The sequence below is a fragment of the Pelodiscus sinensis genome, chromosome 2 (genome assembly GCF_052426305.1).
Source record: "Pelodiscus sinensis isolate ZL-2025 chromosome 2, ASM5242630v1, whole genome shotgun sequence".
Taxonomy (NCBI): Eukaryota; Metazoa; Chordata; order Testudines; family Trionychidae; genus Pelodiscus; species Pelodiscus sinensis.
Genome location: NC_143053.1, coordinates 234752286 through 234773579, shown reverse-complemented (window position 1 = coordinate 234773579; position 21294 = coordinate 234752286). Strand labels below are relative to the sequence as shown.

The window sequence follows — 21294 nt, the reverse complement described above, 5'->3', positions numbered from 1 at the left end:
TGGTTGTGGGCTGGCTCTAGCCCCCCTGGAAGGGGCAAGGCCTCGGGCAGAAGGAGCAGGGCTGGGGGGGGGGGGGGGCGAGAGAGAGACAGAAAGAGAGAGACTTTGCGTGTGAAACCCACAGCATAGGTGGGGAAAAGAGACAGCAGTGTATGTGGGGCAGTGATTGTGTGCAGCACAGAGACCGTTTGGCACGAACTGGGTGTGTGAGACAGTGACACATGGTGTGTGCTGGCTAAGTTTCTGAGAGAACCCATGCTCTGTCTCCTCCTGCCCCCACTCTGCACTCCTCTGAGATGCATGCTTCAGATTGGAGCAACTCTGCTGCCTCTGCCTCTACAACCCCTGTTCTGCAGAGAAGGGATGCAGACACAGGGAACAGCCTGACTGTAGCTCTCTCCTTTGTCCTCCACCTTCCTGCACAGCTAGCAAGAAAATCCTGGAAACAGCTCTACTGCAGAATAGAGCAAAATGAGGAAGGGGTAGCTGAACACATGCTACTGGTTGCCAGCTGTAAGTATGCACCTATGCTAATTAGCTGGGCAGGCTGCAGAGAAATGCTTGTCAGGTTGAATCTGACCCCTGGGTTTGAGTTTTCCCACTCCTGCCCTAAAGCAAGCAAGGAAAGGGTAACAAGATCCAATCTAAGTGGTCACTAGATTGCTGTAAGCTACAGTCTCTCTCTCTCTCTCTGTGTGTGTGTGTGCGCGTGCGTGCGTGTGAATATGCTTTTCAATTTGGATTTTCAATAAACATTGCTTTTTCCCCAGAAAAATATCCTGTGTGTTTCTTATCAGCATAACTTAGAAGATTTATCTGGCATTGCTCAGATCTTTAACTCCATTTTTGTTTTTTTGGAAAATAAAGTAAAAATGTGTTTCATTTAAATCATTGCTCTGGGTTGGGACTGGGATAAAAGGCTCATTATGCAGGCTGCCCTGGGAAGAGAAGACAACCCCAGCCCTCTCTCATCACAGGAGCTTGGGGCTAGGTGAGAAGCACCTCTCCATGGCCACTCCACCTCCAGTGAGTATAGTTGTGGAAGGGGTGTATGTTCCCTGGTTGTGGAAGGTCCAGGTTAGACAGAGTAGAGTCCACAGAAGGACCACCTATCTCTCAGTAGCAGGAACTCTGGGGCAGGTCCAGATGGGGTGCCATGGCTGGGCGGGGAGGTGCTCTTTCCTCTGGCCCCACTTTGGAGAAGACTCAGCTGGGAGTGACAAGGGGTGCCTCCAGCATAGAGCTGCTATGGCCAGGGGGTGAGACACCACCACCTCCTAAGGCCTCAGCACAGAGCAGCCACAGCTGGGGGGAGGGGAGGCACAGCCCCTAGCAGGCCAAGAACAGAGCTCTTTGAACATTTGCTCAATTATAGCAATTTTAAGAACTATTTGATTTGGTGATTCTGTCTCTTCTGTTTGGTTTTATGAACAGCATCCCATTCCAGTCACGTTCCATTTTCCTGGCACAACCAAACCCTTATGTTGCTTTAAGTTTTAAGAGGAAGCTGTATACTAAATTTGGTGATCCTAGCTCTGCCTACTTAGTTCTTGAGCAAACCAATATAATACAAACTCTCTCAAATATATAGTAGACAATGGTGTCACTGTCCTCTTTTTGCCAAAAGCTGGGAATGGATATCAGGGAACATATCACTTGATAACTATCTGTTCTGTTCATTTCCTCTAAGGCCCTTGTATTGGCCACTGTTGGAAGACAGGATATGGGGCTAGATGGACCTTTGGTCTGACCCAGTATGGCTGTTCTTAAGTTTCTTACGTTATAAACTGAAGTGGAAGACTTGTTTAGGAGATCCCAAAATGAAGGAGAGAGTTCCCTAGCACCTCCTTCTGAGTAAGTAGTACCACTAAATAAAACCACAAAGTTCCTGATAGCTACTCTTGATTTAAGACTGTTTTGGAGGAGTGGGGAGAGAGAGTACTAAGTAACGGGATCCATTGTACACAGAGGAGTAGAAAAATGGAAATGGTTTGTACAGGAGACAGCACCATCTTCCATATGCACAAATATCTTCCCATCTAGTTTCTGAAGAGGTTGGGGAGAGCAGTACTTGAACTGCTTACAGTGAATGAAACTGAGTTCTGAGGTGCAGATGGCTTTCAAAAGTCACTGAGCCCTGCAAGTCAGCCAAATGAATGGCCAAGCAGGGGACCTTTTCCTGGTGCCTTGCAAAGGGACTTCTCTCCTAAATCACTTCTGAAAATGGAAGTTAGAGTGGTAAGCCACTTAAATTGTTTTGAAATTTTGACCCAAAAGGCCAGATTTTTTAAAGTGACTTAGGTATCTAAAGATGCAGATAGGTTCCTGATGGGATTTTCAAAAGCATCTAAGAAGACTGAATCCCTAATTCTCATTGATTTAAATCCCTATGAAAATCTTGTCCTACCTGTTGAAGGGATAAAAAAAAAAACCCCTCCAGCTAGCCCTAGGCAGCTGACTTGGGCTTGCAGCATTTAGAATGTGGAGCTGAAAAATCATCATGTAGATGTTCAGACTTTGGCTGGAGGCCCAAGCAATGGGACCTTGCAGAGGGAATGGGGAGTGGGTGGGAAGAGAGTCCAAGAGCTTGTTCTCCGAGCTAACCCGGGCAACAGATCTATTATTTCCATGCAGACATATTCTAAGTGATGTGGCCCAAATCAAGCAAAGTCAGGACTCACTCAAGTTTCTCATCTTTCAGTCTTCGGATGAAACTGTGATCCCACTGAAATCAATGGGAGTTTTGTCATTTACTTTAATGCGGACAGGATTTCATCCTCAATTTCTAAAAAAACAAATTAAATGAGTTTTTTTCTTCCCTTTTTATAAGGCAATGTGAGTGACTAGTTACCATATGTCCAAATGTCTTATATGCACAACTTGGACCTATCACTGACTATTTGATCACTCCTGTAATATTTTATAAAATTGTCATATACGAAAAGATGCAATAATGCATAATGGCAAGCTGAGTTTACCAGAATTTTCAACCAATTTAGAATGGATTTATTTTTAAAACATTCAGCTCTCAAAAGCCACTGCAGAACACCATAAATCAGCAGAGAGCTAATGTTGATAGGAGAGCCTCCCTTATTTTAAAAGAAAACAAAAACATTTCTGTCCTTTTTGCCATCTCACAGAAAGACAAAAAAGATTCCACATATCAGCCCCCATTATAATTAACAGCTTGGTCCTGTTCAGAATACTGATCAGTTAGCAGTCAAGATGCAAAGTCAATTCTGACACATAATCCACTATTACATCAGATATTTTGTATAATGCTTGAAGTAAAGGTAACAAGGAGCCATCTAACAGGTATTTGAAATTTCACCCAGGTATTTAAAATATTATAATATTTAAGAGCTTGCTCATGTTATATAAAGTTAATACTAAAAACTTCTCCAAGGTATTTTTCATATCGCACCATCAGTTTAAAAACAGCCTAAGCATGCCAGATATTTAAATAAACAATAAATGCTACAAAGGGTAAACAACATTGTTCTATTAAAAACTGTCTTCAACTATGGTACTCAGTGACAGAAATATAATATTTTTTTGGCAAAGCAACTAAGAAAAATAGGCCATAAATTCATTTATCAGTAGTCTAGTAGTCTGATACATTCATGTAATTATAGCATACTTTATATAAACTATTTCCTGAGATACTTTGGGTAGTTTATTTTTGTTGTATTACTGGATGCATTATCTTTGATGATTCACTTTAAAACACCTGTGCAATATTTTTGTGTAGCGGACACAATCAATAACACATAAAAAGTAGTAAATGCAAATATATGGCAATGGGACAGCTCTTATAAATGTTGCACTTTCAACCATGTTACACATACTTTAACATCTGTCTCCGTTGGGGGAAAAAATGAATTTACAGCTAAGAATCTACAAATGCAAAAAAGTATTTCAGGAATGTTGGGGTCAAAGCATAAGATAAATGACACTAAGAAAAAGTCGTAATTCTTATTATCTAAGTATTGTCTTCAAAAGCAACTGGACATGTTGTAATCAGTTCACAGCATAATAAATATTTCTACTAATCTGTTTTGGAAGAACAAATGTCTTTTAAGGTTTCAAGCTCCTCTATAAGTTTCTTGTTCTGAACTTCTAGCACTGCAACTCGACTCTCCAGACATTTTATATATTCTTTCTTCCGACGTCGACATTCTTTAGCAGCTTCCCTGAAAAAGCAGAAGTAAAGAGTGCAAACAAAAAAGCCATTTGGAGCTATTATGAAATGCAGATTGAAGAAAGCTCAGTATAATATGGAGATCATGACAGCATTCCAAATTTCCCAAATCAGTCTGAAAACACTAAACAAAACTGGGTTCACAAGGGTCACAAGCGTCCCTTCCTCAAATTCACATGGCAATCTGTAGAACTGCTTCATCTCATGACTTGATTAAAGTTCATAATAAACAAAGTCTAAGTCAAAGACAGTTATTCTGCCTTATGGCAATAAAGATCTTTGAGGGCCTTGAGTTCCTCAATCAGTGTCTTGTTTTGGTTTTCAAGCACAGCCACACGATTTTCAAGACATTTGACATACTCCTTCTTCTTTCTGCGACATTCTCGAGCAGCTTCCCTAGAACCAACACAAGGTAAATAACTACAGGAACAGCCACAACACGGCAAACTCTGGATAAGTGAAATTACCTGAAATCCCTACAAATTCCACAATAAATCAATCATGCATCAGACAAAAAGAAAGCTAAGCAATAATTGTAGACAACTGCACGATTCAGAAGCAACTTAATACAACAGGAACAGCTTGTTAATTAATACAGGTTGCACAGCTTCTACAGTATGAGGAAAGAACTTTTTATTCACATGAACTGATACACACAAACAGTGGAGACAATAATCAGATGTTAAGAACTGCCTTCAACTGCACTATTACAATTAAATTATTGCTTTCATTTCTGCAAACAGAATCTGTTATTCCCATCACATCCCACATCCATTGATGTGCTTATGGAAGTATTTAGGGCATCATATTCTGCAACCAAAAAGTTTAACTCCAAAAATGTTACAGAATTGCTTTTCTGAACACTTAATGTAGCAGCAATTCTCTCCAGATTAAATGCTAAATAACAGTCTAAAAGATGATGTAACTTTGACTTGACTTGCAAAACTACAGGTTAGGATTGTAGTTCAAAATGGGTATATATGTTTTCTTTAAACACATTCACTTGTACATATACAGTCCTGATTCTTCTTTTTATGCAAAGGTAACCACCCATTTCACAATCTATTAACAATTCTGTTACATAAAAGTTAAGCAGTTTGGGAAAGATTTTCAAAAGCACTTCAGTGAGTTACCACTCACTTACTGGTATTGAAGCATTCCTTCATTAGGCATTTAAGCACTCCTGAGAATGTCACCCCTTAATATTTACAGGGATGATGTTATACATTATCATAATATATTTTTTTTAAAATGCCTTCCTGCATGCTCTGAATAAGTAGATGTGAAACTAGCTCAGAAACTGAAAAGAAAAACAAGAGAAAGCAATATAAAAACACATCAGTCCTCAAGAGTGATTTAAAACAAAGACAGGCAAGGCAACACAATATGATGAGAAATCAGAAAGGATGCAGCTATTTAGTAACTTAGAGATCTACAGAGAGGTCTATTTCTTCCTGCTACGTGTATGCATCTAAGTTCCACTGAGGTTAGAAGCAGGTATGCACATGCAAAGATGAGAAAACACCATTATAAAACAGGCAGAGTAATGCATGAAAAAAGCATGATAGTTTAGCTTATTCTGCACAACAAAGTACATCCAAAGAAATTAAAATACCTGTCCAAAATGACCCAATACATCACTGTCCACATAAATCTCCCAAAATCAAAGTTATCCTGTGGCAGTTATATTCTGCAAAAACATCTTCCTGCCAGCATACCACATAACACAATATACAACAATCATTTTGAAATACAATAAAACTTTCTTTTACAGTTCACACTGCACAGATATTTCATTACAGTCACCAAATTTAAATGTAGTTTGTATTTTAAAAGTACCAGCCACAAAGGAGAGAGTGTAATTTGTGTTACACAGAAAATAACTGCTTTTAATTGCACATATATTTTCATCCTGCAGGATTTATACTTTTGATATATAGTTGGGATAAAGTTTTGAACATAATGCAGATATCTGAGTTTCAGACAGCAATAGTTTTATGCTTCCTTCCAAAAGGAGCAAGCAGATTGCAACTGCAGCCCATATGCTTTTTATTTATGGTTGTCACCCCTCCAGGATTGTCCTGAAGCCTCCAGAAACTAAAGATTAATTTTTAATTTAAGATTATGTCATGTGAGGAAACCAATCCAATCCAATCCATCCAATCTAAATTGGCAGCCCTATTTATATTGCATCATTTGACATCATCTGAAGATGTACGGAGTGTAATGCAGGGCAACATAGTTAAGTTATGTCTACAACTGTATTTGATCAACAAAACTTTTGTCATTCACGAGTGCTTAAGAAACCACATGCAACAAAGTTTTGCTATGGCAAGTGAAAATGTGAACACAGCTTTCTCAGCAGGAGCTCTCATGCTGACAAACTGAAACTCCCTCACAGAGGGTGGAAGTATTTTGTCGGCTAAAGTGCTGATAAACAGCGTTCACATAAGCTGATTTTTAATAACTAGCCTGTGTCAACATCGGCTTATCGCTAAAAGCTGGGTAGACATACCCTTAGAAGGGCTCAAAAATATAAAGAAATATAGTGTGGCAGTTACTTAAGTGCATCTACACTGCAGGGCTTAACTCGAAATGCACTACGCAAATTGAGCTACATCAATTATGTAGCTATTTCAAAATAGCTTATTTCAAAATTGGGAGTGTTTACACAGCACTTATTTCAAAATAGAGCACACTTCCTCTGACTTTTCTTACTCCTCATAAAATGAGGGTTACAGGAGTTGGATTAAGAAGTCTTGCAGCTTGACAGTATTTTAACATTATTTCGAAATAACTGCCTGCTGTGTAGACTTGGAAGAAGTTATATCAAAATAACGCTAGTTATTCCGAAATAATATTGCTGTGTAGATGTACCCTATTAGACATACTCGTGCCCTTTTTCTGAAAGTGTATAGGAAGCTTTCATTGTGGATGATCTGCCTAGCTTGACAGGTCACTCCCAGAGAGGTGAGCCAATGAAAGAATACTGGCAAAGCACAGGACTGACAGAAATATCTGCTGAAAAGCTGGGTCCCAGTACCTATACCCTTCTGAATGCAGGCTAAAGTTTTATTTTTCACTAGCAACCAAAGAAACTAGTGTGCTATTCCAAAAGCTGAATGGTTCTTGCTGTGGAGGTCTCTAGACTTTCTGTCTGCTGACAGGATTCTGAAGAGTTTGAAAGGAATGAGATGAAGCCATTTTCCCCAAGCTTTGAAGAGTCCAGATGATACATATTACATATTATGACTACACTACAGTATAAAAAAAATTATCTGAAAGATGATCAGAGCGGAATGTGTTTATATATGCATGTTAAATAACAAACTGTAAATGTAATGTTGATAACTTATATTTAGATATATTTTAGAGCAGCAAAACAATGGGTTTTTGGCTCTGGAGAAGTGTAGATGATTGTGATGACTACATAAGTACACTAACTGGATACTGCTACAAAATATGATGACCGGCAATGAATAAGTTAACATTGTTATTTAAATTGTTATATTTCAGCATTGAAAATCCATGGGGTTGAGTAGGTCAGCTCATGCCTTTTAGAATGATTGTTTCAGTCTCTCTGTAGACTCAGGAAAACAACACAGCACTGATTTCTGCTCTATTAACTGTGAATATGTGATTTTTCACAATCATGAAGTCTAGAAACATTACTTGTTTTCAATGAAACTGGATTTAGTAACATTGTTTTGCAGGAAAGGGTGTTCTTCATGACTCAGTGGAAGAAAAGCTACTTATGGTTTAGGCACTTATTGGCCATTCTACATCAGTGCTTTGTAGGTACACACTTGCTGGTGACGTGATTTAACAGTTAAGAATGTTCTGCTCTCCCTCCATCACATCAAGGGCTACATGACCTTAAGAGTAAGAATTTATTGTAATATTTTCCTTTTCAGGTGATTAATCTTAGCTGACATTTGCCCTTTGCAGCAGTGACTAATAATTATATTATAGTTACATTGTCTTACCTATTTTTCATAAGTCTCAGCTCCCTTTTGCGTGTTGCCTCTTCTGCTAGCTGCTGAGGGCTGTGCAAAGTTCCTGGAGAGGCTGCCATTACCACTCCTTGAGGCAAGGCTGTAGTGGGAGTTCGGATCTGGTAAGTTGGCATGTCTCCAGTGGCAGCTGTATTAAGAAGAAGATTATATGTTCATACAAACGTATCTGTCAAAATGTAACTGAAATAGCAGACTTATTTTATAATGTTAATCATTAAACATTATAAACTTATTTTATAATGTTAATCATTGTTACATCAAACATTTCAGAGACTTGTGATGTGATGATACAAAAGCTAACAAATACAACTTACACAGTCTTCTATCTACTTTTTAACACATTAGTTACACAATACATTTTAAAAGATGCTTTTATGTTTTTAACTCGGAACCAGTTTAATGTTCTCTGTTTTCTTATTTCCTGTAATTTTTTGCTCATTTCTAAGATATTCTTTTTGTAGTTTTATGACAAAGACAACCATTAAAATGTCATTAAAGTTGGGTAAGTCAATGTACTTGGCATATCTTAACATTTAAAGTTACTATACATTTAAATGTTGAGTGTCCTATACTTAAAAATAAGAGCAAATTCTTGCCTGTTTATTTTTATGTTTTTCATATCATTGTCAACAAAAAAGCATAACTTTTCCTCATCACAGCAGATGAATAGAGAAGATAAATCACATTTCAGGTGTTGTCACATCATCTCATTAAATTTTGTACTTTGTTTCTTTAAAAGAATGCTACACAAATAATGGAACACTCAGTAAAATTCAGGAATGGACTAAAATAATATAAAAGGTAAAACTTCTTCAACAATACACTTTTTTAAGGAGGGGGAAGATTGGGAAGATGGAGAAGTCAGTTAGATGGAGGAAAATATTGTAAAAAGCTAAATGAATAAATAATTACCCTTCTTATAGACTTCTTCCACATCTTTTTACACCAGTGGATCTTCTAAAGCAGTGGTCAGAATTTGTTAAATGGAGAAAAAAAAATGTAAAATAATAGACTCCTAGGAAGACCATACCAAAAATTCACTGGACATAGTCACATTCAAGCAGGAGAGGATGGCCTGGTACATAAGGCACAGGAGGACTGGGATCTGGGATCAGTATTGGACTCCCTGTGTGACCAAGGGTCAAGTCAGTTAGATTCTGATTTGTACTTAAGCACCTTGATTTTTGTTTTAGTTTACTATCTGTAAAATGGAATAGTAATACTTCCTTAGTTCTAGACTATGGCCAGGTCTACACTATAAGGCTAAGTCTACACTGCCCAGTCTTGTGCAGGAACATATGCAAATGAGGCACGGCGATGAATATGCTTATTTTCAGGCAGAACTGCTCTTGAGCAAGAGGGAGTTTTTGCACAAGAAGGAGCAGTGTAGACTGTTCCTTCTTGCGCAAAATGGTGGCTCATTAAGTATGCAAATGAGGTGCAGCGATATTCATCACCACGCCTCTTTTGCATATGTTCTTGCACAAGACTGGGCAATGTAGATGTAGCCTAAGAGAAACTTGACCTAAGGTACGCAACTCTAGCTATGAGAATAGCATAGCTGGAGTCGACTTACCTTAGGTTGAAATTCTATAGTGTTCCCAGTGCAAGAGGTCGATGAGAGAAACTCTCCTGTCAACTTCCCTTATTTCTCGCAACAACATGGAGTACTGGGGTTGATGGAGGCACTATTAGCATTTGATTTAGTGGGTTCTTTATAGACCTGTGGTGATGGGGTTGCAGGGGCCAACGGAGAAAGTCCCGCACCCCGCACTAACGTGGTGCACCACCCAGCTGTCACAGGAAGCACCCGGCGGTGCCGGGTGTGTTCCGCCGCAGCTGCAAGCGGCTGCGCGGTAGCCCTCAGCTGGCGGGAGCCAGAAGGAAGAAGAGCGCAGGTGCCGGCGTCCGGGGCGGATGGCACCACCTTTGAAAAAGACCAGCTAGGGGTGGTAAGGGGGGGCGGTGCGGAGAGAAGGGGACCCGGCAGGGACGAAGAGGTGGCGGTGCCGGCTGGCAAAGGGGGGAGAGTTCCCGGCCACAAGGGGTGCGCCGGGTAAAGGATAGCCCGGGGTAGCGGACGAACCCTGCAGGGTTCCATGACCCCTCACCAGGGGGTAGGAAGCAGTCCAGGAAAGGGAGATCACGGAGCCCATGGTCCATACAGGAAGGTAGGCTTCCTATCCTTAGGGTCCTGGGCTGAGACCTGGAGAGAGGGTGGGCCCACGTCTCCCTTTCCTCCCTCCCCCGCCCCCGGCAGACCTAGATTACTCAAGCCCTAAGACGTTCACGAGCCCTCAATGAGGGGAATCTTACGGGACGGCAGTTGCTCCAGAAGGTGCCAGGGGTGAAATTCTAACAACCAGCTAAATTGAACCCTGGGAGATGAATCTCTAGAGCATCTAGCTCGGGGAAAATAAAAACAAGCCTTATATTTCATAGAATCATAGAATCATAGGACTGGAAGGGACCTCAAGAGGTCATCGAGTCCAGCCCCCCGCCCTCAAGGCAGGACCAAGCTCCGTCTACACCATCCCTGACAGATGTCTATCTAACCTGTTCTTAAATATCTCCAGAGAGGGAGATTCCACCACCTCCCTTGGCAATTTATTCCAATATTTGACCACCCTGACAGTTAGGAATTTTTTCCTAATGTCCAATCTAAACCTCCCCTGCTGCACTTTAAGCCCATTACTCCTTGTCCTGTCCTCAGAAACCAAGAGGAACAAATTTTCTCCTTCCTCCTTGTGACACCCTTTTAGATATTTGAAAACCGCTATCCTGTCCCCCCTTAATCTTCTTTTTTCCAAACTAAACAAGCCCAGTTCATGAAGCCTGGCTTCATAGGTCATGTTCTCTAAACCTTTAATCATTCTTGTCGCACCGCCCCCCCTTACCACCCCTAGCTGGTCTATTTGTCATGTCTATTTAGATTGTAAGCTTTTCAGACTAGAGATTTAAAACAACAGCAGGTTTAAAACAAACAAAAGGAAGTTTTTCTTCACTCAGTGTATAGTTAACCTATGGAACTCCTTGCTAGAGGATGTGGTGAAGGCTAGGACTTTAACAGGGTTCAAAAAAAGAGCTAAATAGATTAATGGAAGTTAGGTCCATCCATGGCTATTGGCCAGGATGGGTAGGAATGGTGTCCCTAGCCTCTGTTTCTCTGGAAGTGGGTGACAGGGGAGGGATCACGTGAGGATTACCTGTTGTGTTCCCTCCTTCTGGGGCATCTGGTATTGTCCACTGTCAGCCGACAGGATACTGGGTTGTATGGACCTTTGGTCTGACCCAGTATGGCCATTCTTATGGATGTAAATTCTCTGCAGGATTGCATCCTAAGTACCATAATTTGCCACAAATGGTCTTTCAGTAGGTGTCTTTCCTTAGGAAAAAGGTGTCATCTTAAACAGAGTTAGCTAACATGAATCAAAATCCTAGTGAAGATAAGAAAGGTTTTAATTAAGCTCAGCTGTTAACTTCTGTGAAAACTACAAATTGCCTTTATTTTCTTCACTAGGATTTTACTGCATGTCAGCTAACTCAAGATGAAAACACGTTTTTCCTCTAGTGAACACAATGCGTCTGTGTGTGTGTGTGTGTGTGTGTGTGTGTGTGTGTGTGTGTGTGTATACACACAGGCAGTCCCCGAGTTACGCGGATCTGACTTATGTCGGATCCGTACTTACGAACGGGGCTTTTCTTGCCCCGGAGGATGCGGGCGGCGGGACCGCCGAGACGCGCCGCGGTCCCGCTGCCCGCGTCCTCCGGGGCGAGAAAAGCTGCTCTGCATCTCCGTGGTCTGCTCGGGGGGGGAGAGGGGAGGGCCAGCAGCGCCCCAGCTGCTCTGCCCCAGGCGTCCTGATTCAGCCGCTGCTGAAACTGACCAGCAGACCGGGCTTTTCTTGCGGACGCCTGTGGTAGAGCAGCTGGGGCACTGCCGGTTGGTCCCGCAGTGCCGCTCCTCGACGCTACTGGAGCAACCCGGCAGCGCCCCAGCTGCTCTGCCCCAGGTGTCCCCAAGTCAGCCGCTACTGAAACTGACCAGCGGCTGACTACAGGAAGCCCGAGGCAGAGTTGCTCTGCCCCAGGCTTCCTGCAATCAGCCGCTGATCAGTTTCAGCAGCAGCTGACTTGGGGACACCTGGGGTAGAGCAGCTGGGGCGCTGCCGGGTAGGTCCCCGCAGTGCCGAGGTGCAGCGCTGCGGGGACCTACCCGGCAGTGCCCCAGCTGCTCTGTCCCAGGCGTCCAGATTCAGCTGCTGTTGAAACTGATCAGCGGCTGATTCCAGGAAGCCCGGGGCAGAACTGGTCAATTTCAGCAGCGGCTGAATCTGGACGCCATTTCCGACTTAAGTACAAATTCAACTTAAGTACAAACCTACAGTCCCTATCTTGTACATAACCCGGGGACTGCCTGTATATAGTTCTAGCCCAATTAAGCCCTTATCCCAAATGGTGCCTCTAGAGGATGCTACTGTAATTCAAATAAATAATGCTAATAATGCCTTGACCAGGTCAGCATAATGTCTTTCCCTCCCTAACAAATAGCTGCCAGTGAGTTCTAAAAGCGTGATGTTAGAGGAAAACAATTGTTTTGATCCAGCAAAGCTAGCAATTGAATCACTACACGAAAACTCAGACAAAGCCTCAACATTTTTAGTTTACATCATAGGATAACAAGATAATATAATTACGCAGTAGAGTAAATTTCTTTAATGTACTTTACAACACACTGAATGACATCGGTTTTGAGTTATGGTTATTTCTATCTGCAAACCATTTTATATAATGTCTCCAAAAACTGGAAGTAACCGGAAAGGAAATTGCCAATTTTCTTAAAGACAAGCTGCTAAAAGTGATGTGAACAGTTGTACATACATAGTATATCCACCTGTTTTTCTGTTATTAATTATTAGTTGCTTTGCACCAAGAGCCTTTGGTGCTATCCAACATGCAGTAATAAAGATAGTTCCTGTCCCAAAAGATATCACAGCCTAAAAGACAGACCCAAAAGATGGGGAACACTGTGTACTCCAGAAAATGGGGTTGTTTTATTTAATTTGTTGATGGTGGTGGCTGAGTTTTAATTATCGGTAAAACAAATTCTTATGAGACTCACAAAAAAGTGGGTATTTAAGAGGAACTTGAAAGTGAAGACAGGACTATACTTGGAAAGCTGGTATGAGCACTATTGCCTAACCATAAGGTGGTATAAAAATGCAGAGCCATGAAGAGAGAAAGAAATTATGCACTGAGACTAGAATCACTGTGTGAACTGGTTAAGAGGGGACAAAAGGCAAGGTTTAAGATTTAAGTAGGGGATGGAATTATGAAAAGTTTTGATAAGAAGACTGAGATGCTTTACAGGTACTGATGTTTGATACCATTCTAAACTACATGAAATGTGTCCAAATGCCATAGTGATGAATGCCTCACAAATACGTGCAATAACTAATAAAATAATAACGATAAATTAAACACTGGAAGAGTGGAAGTGAAAAGCTTCAAAATAAAGAGGGTCATTCAAGTTTATTTTTTTCTTTAAACTAATCTGTTTTGTCGTTCTGGTCCCCCAACATACAGATTCACCAGCTCCTGCCTTATATGATACTGTACCACGTATTCTTTTGGTGACTTCCCTGGCAGGTATGAGATCACCGTCACAGAGAAAGTCAAAGCATCATATGGAGTAGGAGTCTATGAGACTGTATTTCAACAACCTAAAAAGCAAAAGAAATAATATAATCTGATGGGCCCCTAAAAACATGTGAAACCCTATTGTTTTAAATGGTATTCTATTCAAGTGTAAGAGTTTGGTCTACCATATAAATCAGACTGAAGGATTTTATTAGAGAGGAAAGTGGTCTTTTTTCGTCCTGAACAAAATCCCCAAAAAATCTGAGTCACAATAAAAAATATGTGATTAATTTTCTTATCTTATGAAAATACAGTAATATTCATTATGTCTCTGTAAAAAACTGCATGTACATTGTTATTGTAAATTATTTTCACAATACAGACCAAACTGAAATCAAACATTAACTCAGTGGTAGAAATTGGTAACAGCCAATGACTAGGAACCAGGACAGTTCTTTAATGGCTGACCCAAACTCTCACTGCATTGCCCAGGCTAGTTACTTTTCCTTAAGATTATTGAAAAGAATTAAGCAAATTTTGCAAAAAGCATCACTGAAAGCCTTGGGCTGTATCAGAGTTCAGGTACATAATTTACAAAATGACTAAATTACCAAAAAATCCCACCTTAGAAACTTTTAATCTTACTGCTATTAGGCAAATTAACCCTGTAAATTCATCTTATCTGGAAGGCTTAATAAGAACAATATGCTAATAAAATCCCTTTAAAAACAGGCTTTTGAATTTTTTTCTGTTTCTAAACACCAGAGAGTATGCAGAGTTAAATTTTTATAAGGGCTATTCAGGAAAAGAGAATCTGACATGCTATATATCTTTCCACCTCGGTGAAGCAAATGTAGTGTCTACCTTATTAGAAAGGTTTTTAGCTTTACCATATAATCTTTCTAGTTAACTCCTAAAGAATTGTTTGTTTGAGCACTAGAACTTGAAGAGTAGACCTAAAGAAGATACACTTTTGGAGTAATAAAATAAAGTATATGAAACAGTTTTACTCAGCTAACAGTAGCATGTAGGCACAGGCTGCAAACTAGTTAAGATTACAACTCTGCCATCAGCGTTTGATGAAGCAGAAAGGAACTGACTAAATCACAGCATGACTCGGAGCTGACGTCAATGTGTATCTTGTTTGGAGTTTAACTTTTCCAGTTCCCTACTGCAACATGATTCCAGGAAATCTAATGACGTCAGCCTTTTGAACTCAATTAGCTGAGGAACGCACCATTTTAAACAGAGGAGGAAAGAAACAAGCAGGCATTACAACACTCAAAACACTGCAGCTCTTTCACATGAATTTGTGCTCTCTATTTTATTTAGCAATTAATAGAAAAGGCTTATTTAAATAATTGGAACAGAGAACATCTTTCACTTACAACTGCACTTTAGTTTTGACAGACTAAAATAATCTAACATGAGTTTTATTTTTAAACCAAAAAGCAAAAGACCAGCTGCACATATCATTTATAAAGAAAAGAGACTGCTGCAGTGCTGAAGTTAGCAATGCAACAACAAAGACACACTAAAGAGTGCTTTTAAAATGGCAAATTTACACTAAAATGTTTATCAGCTAATGGGGAATAAAAATAATTGGCACCAACTTTTGCCAGTTAGCATTATAAGTTAAATAGGTACTCCATCAAGTTCTAAAAACAAATTCCTCATACTTCTAACCACAAAATATTTTCTTTATTTCCAAATAATCTATGCAGCCTGCTATTTTAAATACCCTGACAAGAGATTCTTACCTGTTTCATCTCCTGTTACTGCCATGATCAGCTTTTGCATACAGGATTCTCTTGTTGCTCTATCACAGCCCAACATGAAATGTTCCAAACTAGCAAGCATGTGCAGGATTACAAGCAGGAACACTGACATCACAATGACCTCACTGGCCTACCACTGTTATTACCATGCTTTGTCCTGGAGCAGCTCACTAAAACTGCAGCCCAAAAAAACCTGCTTTTGACGATAAACCATCCTTTCATATTTCTGTAGCATAGCTTTGTTTTTTTAATTTACATATGCACCTAATTTACAAAACACACTCCTCACAGATCTACTTGCAATCAGACTCAAAGATACATGACAGCAAAAGCTGATAAAAATTATTTCATAATCTTAGTGTTGCCAACTCCAAAAATCAAGACCCAGGTGATTAAAATCATTAAAGTAGAACAAAAATAAAGCTCATCATCTGAAGAAGTGGGTTTTACCCACAAAAGCTCATGATACTATATATTTCTGTTCATCTCAACAGTGCCATAGGACTACTTGTTGTTTTTAAAGTTACAGACTAATACAGTTATATCTCTGAGACAAAAATAAAGAGATTTTAAAAAGAAGTATGAATCATATTTTTGGTCTGTCTTCTAATTTTTCAACTCTTTCTGCCATCTCACAATACATGTAATGATTATAGAATTACCAACATCTACAAATATACAGCAAGTAAGGAGATTTTGTTTCTCCGGCAGAAACTATTCCTAGAATACCCAATTGAGACCATTGCCCCATTGTGCTAGGTATTGTTGAAAAACATGGTAAGACATAGTCTCTGTCCCCAAAAGCCTACAATGAAGTGAAAAATATAGTGATGAGTTTGTGACATGGGAACTCAAACTGGGACTCACCAATCTCATCTCATATGGGACTACAAAACATCCATTAGATGGGAACAATCCTTGCTGAACTCAGAAAGGTGGTGAAAGCCTCTATAGCTCCTTAGCAATGCCCTGAGGCATCCAGTATTCTGTACATACAAATGTTATATCTTTGAGAATGAGGCTGCGTTTTGGAAAATAAAGTTTATTAAATCAAGTTCTGACTTACTTGGCATTTGCACAGATGGGTCTTCCACTCTCTGGCCACACAGGCAAAATATCCCACAATTGCTCTTACCACTAAAATATGCTCTACAATGAAATCCCATGCCTGCTTTAATAGAGACTGCCTCCCATTAATCAAAATACAAATACTAAAAATGCAATAGTAAAAAACAAGTATGAATGCAACATCCAATTTCACATCCAAGATAAAATGATTCCACCACTTACTATATCCAAGGTCCTTACACTAACTTGGGGACAAACATATACAATTTTCCACCTCTGCTAGAGTCATCAATGGGATATGACTCCTCAGTCTTCAGATTCACAACACAGACCTCTTCTACGTTAGCTACAGAAGAATGAAAGTATACCCTTATCCTCACGTGGACTAATCCATAAAGAAAAGCACAACACGCATTACCAGTGGGTTACACAAGTATTTGTTAGACAGCAGCGCAATTCTCAGCATCAGGATTTCTGGTTTCTATTCTTGGATCTGGAAGCAAATTGTATTCTAGAGTTACAGACCATGTAGCCAAATGTAACAAAACCCCGTATGAGTTGTCTGCAGGGACAGACTAAACTGTGGAACCTCTGGATATAAATGCCTGAGCTAAAGATTTAGAGTCCAAATATGGAAGTCGCAACAGAGTTATAAACGCTCTACATGTGATCTAGTCACTAGTGGAAAACAAAAAGCCACACTATTTGTGTGAATTATAGAAGCACATAATTTGACATGCTCCTTCTGAAAAGCTGTTGGCAAACTGAATAAGATTTGGCTCTATTAGAGACTTAGGCTCAATTCTCCACTTGCCTGACCCTGTATAAGCTTCCAATGATCTTTTCTGAAAAATGGGTGAACAATAGTTATGACAGTTACTGATCCCTCAAGGTAGCAGTAAGAAGATACATTAATAGTTGCAAAAGCACAGCAATATTAATAGCAATCAGCTGGGATGTAGATGGGTCAGGCCTGGTGGTTTGTGCAGGGAAGGGTGAACAAATCTTCATGCCAGATAGGGTTCAGAACCAGGAAGTCAGGACTGAGATCAAGAACCATAAACAGATATCAAGAACCAGACCAAGTCAGGAAACCAGGAGGTCATCATCAGGAATAGGCAGTGGTGGTGCAGTCCAAAGCAGGATGGAATCCCAGTATATAAACAACCTCCTGTTCCTCCTTTTATCATAAGTAGGATGAATGGGCCAGTCAGAAGCTCTAGTGTTCTGCCAATTGGAGCCCAGGACTGGAGCCTTCTATCTGAGTTGGGCAAGGAGTCACAGTTCTAGTGATATAAATAAGCCATCAGGTGGAGGGTGAAGCATGCTTCCCCTCCACCCCACCCCCAAAGGAACCATGCAGACCTGGGTTTGAGAGCTGTGGGTCATGACATCACCTTCACTACAAGCACCTTCCTGATAATTCTGGTTTAGTCTTTCCAAGGTTACTATTGTGGAAGACTCAAGCCTGGGTGAATTTTTTTTTGCTGATTCCCAGGTGTGCTCTTCAGGACCATAACCTTTCTAGTAAATCAGGTACCAGAGCCTACCTTATTTAAGTTGGAGTCTAAAACTTCATGAATGGTGTATTCCTCATGGCCCAGTACATGGTTGGGTCCTGTGGGGAAATGAGTTCTTTCAGTTTGATTTTAGGAGTGATACATGGAACACTGGATGGATTAAAAAAGATCAGGGTAGGTGGAGCTCAAATGTTACAGACTTAATTTATCACTGGATTTGACAGGGCCTAACAACCTGGTAGTAAAGTTTACAAGAGGGTATGTCTGTACAAAATTGCTCCATAAAGAGCCATACTATTTTTGTCCCTCTGAACAGGTCCCTGCTGACAACGCTGACCTGCATATCATTTAGTCTGTTTTTGCCTTTTCCAGGTGTCCCCTCACCTCCTTCTGGATTTGATTATTTTGTTGTGCCAAATTCAAGGCAGTCTTGTTAGAGGAGGTTGCCCATAGTTTCAGATGAAATTAAGGGTGGCAAAAAAGGTGGATTTGACCATGAGTCACTATACATAAATTTCACATATGAAAAAAAAAGTGATGACACCTCATACTGGTGGTAACTGAGAAACACTGCAGTTACCGTTGAAGGAACCAATTCACCCTCTTTTGTCTTGCTGTTGGACTAGGGATGTTAGGCAGAGGAAGTCTGTGTGTGGGAGCCCTCCCTCTTTTCCCTCTCCACCTCTCTCCCCACAAGTATGCTCAGGTTCTTGCATCAGGACCAGGAAATCAATTGTGGTCCTCTATTGGCGGTAAAATGATCCATGTAACCTACGTGATGGTTTGGGTTAAGATATAAGTAGAAGTTAGGTTTGGGGCCTAAGTATAGAGGAGCATGAGAAACTGAAGTTGCTAGTGTGAAAAGAGTCAAAGATCAGTTAGAGACAAATGTTTTATGAGAGGGTAAAAGGTTGTAAGGACATGACTCATATTTATGTTACAATTATGTTTTGGTTATTACTGTTTTGAGCAAGGTTATGTTTTTGAGATCTGTGAATGTATTATTACTATATGCTATCTATACTGATAGTACAGCAAGAACACTGGTGCACATGTCAATTTAAATAATGTTCAATGTAAACAGTCAATAAAAAAAGGTGATGGAATTTAATTATGGTAAACAGAAGTTGAATGTTAATTAGTATTATAATCATGGAATACAAGAGAAATAGATTTGCTAAATTGCAGGAGATTTCCATTTAATATCAAAAGAGTACCACTATACTTCAGAATTATAAGGCTACATTGCACTCTGTTGACAATGCACAGATCATCCATTGAGACCCCATTTCATTCTTGAGTAGTAGTATGGCAGTAGCTTTTGTGCAAATATAAATTGTATGCCTGTTTGCTTAACCAATCACTTTTCTTTTAAAAATGGACCCTGTGGTGGATACGAAGAGTGCTGGCCAGCCCCCGGTGACTAAGGGAGTTTTTGTAAGCAGAGACTATAGAGTCAAGGTATTTAAAGTCTCTTGTGGGCCCTCGTCTTCTGCACTTGAAGTGCCAGAGTGGCGAACAGCCCTGACTGATCTCTACTGGTCTTCCACTGAATATATTTTTAACCAGCTTAGAAACATGAACTTAATAACTAAGTTAGGTTTTATTGTACCCTTATCTTTAACAATTTCATTTTAATTGGGAACTTTTTAAACAAAGGTTACAAAAAGCTACACCTAAGGGGCCATGGAGACAGACTGTGTTGTTTATCCATAGTTGAGCTGTTTCCTTAACAGGGAGTAGATTAGTTTAAGGAATAAAACTGTCCATCCTGGTGAAGTGGATTGTGATCAAAACTGTCATGAATCTATTAGATTCCAGTACTTCCATGATGAGAACCAAGGCAACAGCTGCCCAGAATTTCCAGAGGTTGGGGAAGACTGCAGGGTTTTTGATGGCTGTCTGGATGTAAGTAAGATATGCTAGAATTGAGGGTTATTTGGAGTCACAAAAAATGGAATGCTAGCCGTTGGATATTAGAGCACCAAAGTCCCATGATAGAGGGAAGTTATGACATAACTTAGGGATACCTCTCTTGCAGGACCTGGAGGAATATAAATACAGTCATCCATGAAATGATCCCTCGAACTGTATGTGGTTCTTTGTTTATAATGGCAAGTTCATCAGATGGAATCCCTGAGGCGGAAGCAGAATGTATCAGTGTGAATAGAGCCTGGTGGAGAGCTGCATTAAGGAAGTGCCCAGGCTTCAGAATGTGGGCCAGTTCCTGGCTGAGACCTCATGCGCCAGTTCCTTATCCTTTTGTGATAGGGAATTAACCCAGCCATTTTTGGTCCTGGGGTAATACATAATGGTAAAACTGAAATTTGAGAAGAATACAGTCCACTAGGGCTGCTATTGGTTCCAGGGCTTGTCCCTGTTGTAAGTGCTCTATGATGTGCTGATTGGTAAACACTTGGACCAAGTGATAAACCTTTCCAAATAATGTCACCACTACTCAAAGGTGGTTTTGACTGCTAGAAGTTCTTTAATTGTGCTCTTACAGTTTTGTTCCACAAAGGTAAGTTTTCTAGTAACATGAAAAGATACAATACTTGCTTTGGTCTTTGTTTTTGGGAAAGAACTACTCTAATTGCCATGCTGGAAGGGTCAACATCCACAACAAAAGCTTGGAGGACATCTGAGTGAGCCAATATAGGAGGGATGGTGAAGGTAAGTGTGGCCTGGTTCCTGGAGGCTGTGTAGCCTAGTGGCTAAGTCACAGAATAAGCAGGCAAGGAGAGGGAGCATTGGGCCCCCTGTCGCTAGTGCTCCTGGCCCAGGAAATCCAAACCACTGCCTAGTCAAGTCCTTAAGCTTGGGGCATGGTCCCAAGATTCCAGATTTGCCTTAGGTGGGGCTTCTCCATAGGTTCCCCTCCCCTTTTCCCAAAGGGGTTGGAGTGGGGAATTACTTGCTCCCATGGCTGCAAAGCAGACAGGTTCTGGTTCGTGTTCTGTAGACTGCTGAACCAGGCTCCCGCATCCTTGCTTGTCAGCCCTTAACTGAGCCAGGCTCCTTCTTTTTCTCCTGCCTCCAGGCCTGGCACTGTCCGCAAGTAAAGCAGGATG

At 40.5% G+C, this 21294-nt stretch overlaps 1 protein-coding gene across 16 annotated transcripts in view; it reads right to left on the bottom strand.

Annotated features, from left to right (window-relative positions):
* Window positions 1-3611: 3611 nt before the first annotated feature.
* CREM (cAMP responsive element modulator) overlaps window positions 3612-21294 on the bottom strand; it is a 92733-nt gene continuing 75050 nt past the window's right edge. For 8 of the 16 annotated variants that reach the window (XM_075922694.2, XM_075922693.2, XM_089776771.1 and 5 more), the window contains 2 exons: window positions 8188-8344; window positions 3970-4597 (listed from right to left, as the gene is read on the bottom strand). In XM_075922694.2, coding sequence (XP_075778809.2) covers window positions 4453-4597; window positions 8188-8344 — 302 coding nt within the window. In that variant the 3' untranslated portion in view covers window positions 3970-4452. Of the gene's footprint in view, window positions 4598-8187; window positions 8345-9129; window positions 9175-13836; window positions 13941-15617; window positions 17182-18253; window positions 18322-21294 lie in introns of those variants that run through there. The other 8 variants (XM_089776773.1, XM_025189630.2, XM_006133015.5 and 5 more) reach the window with 8 other exon arrangements.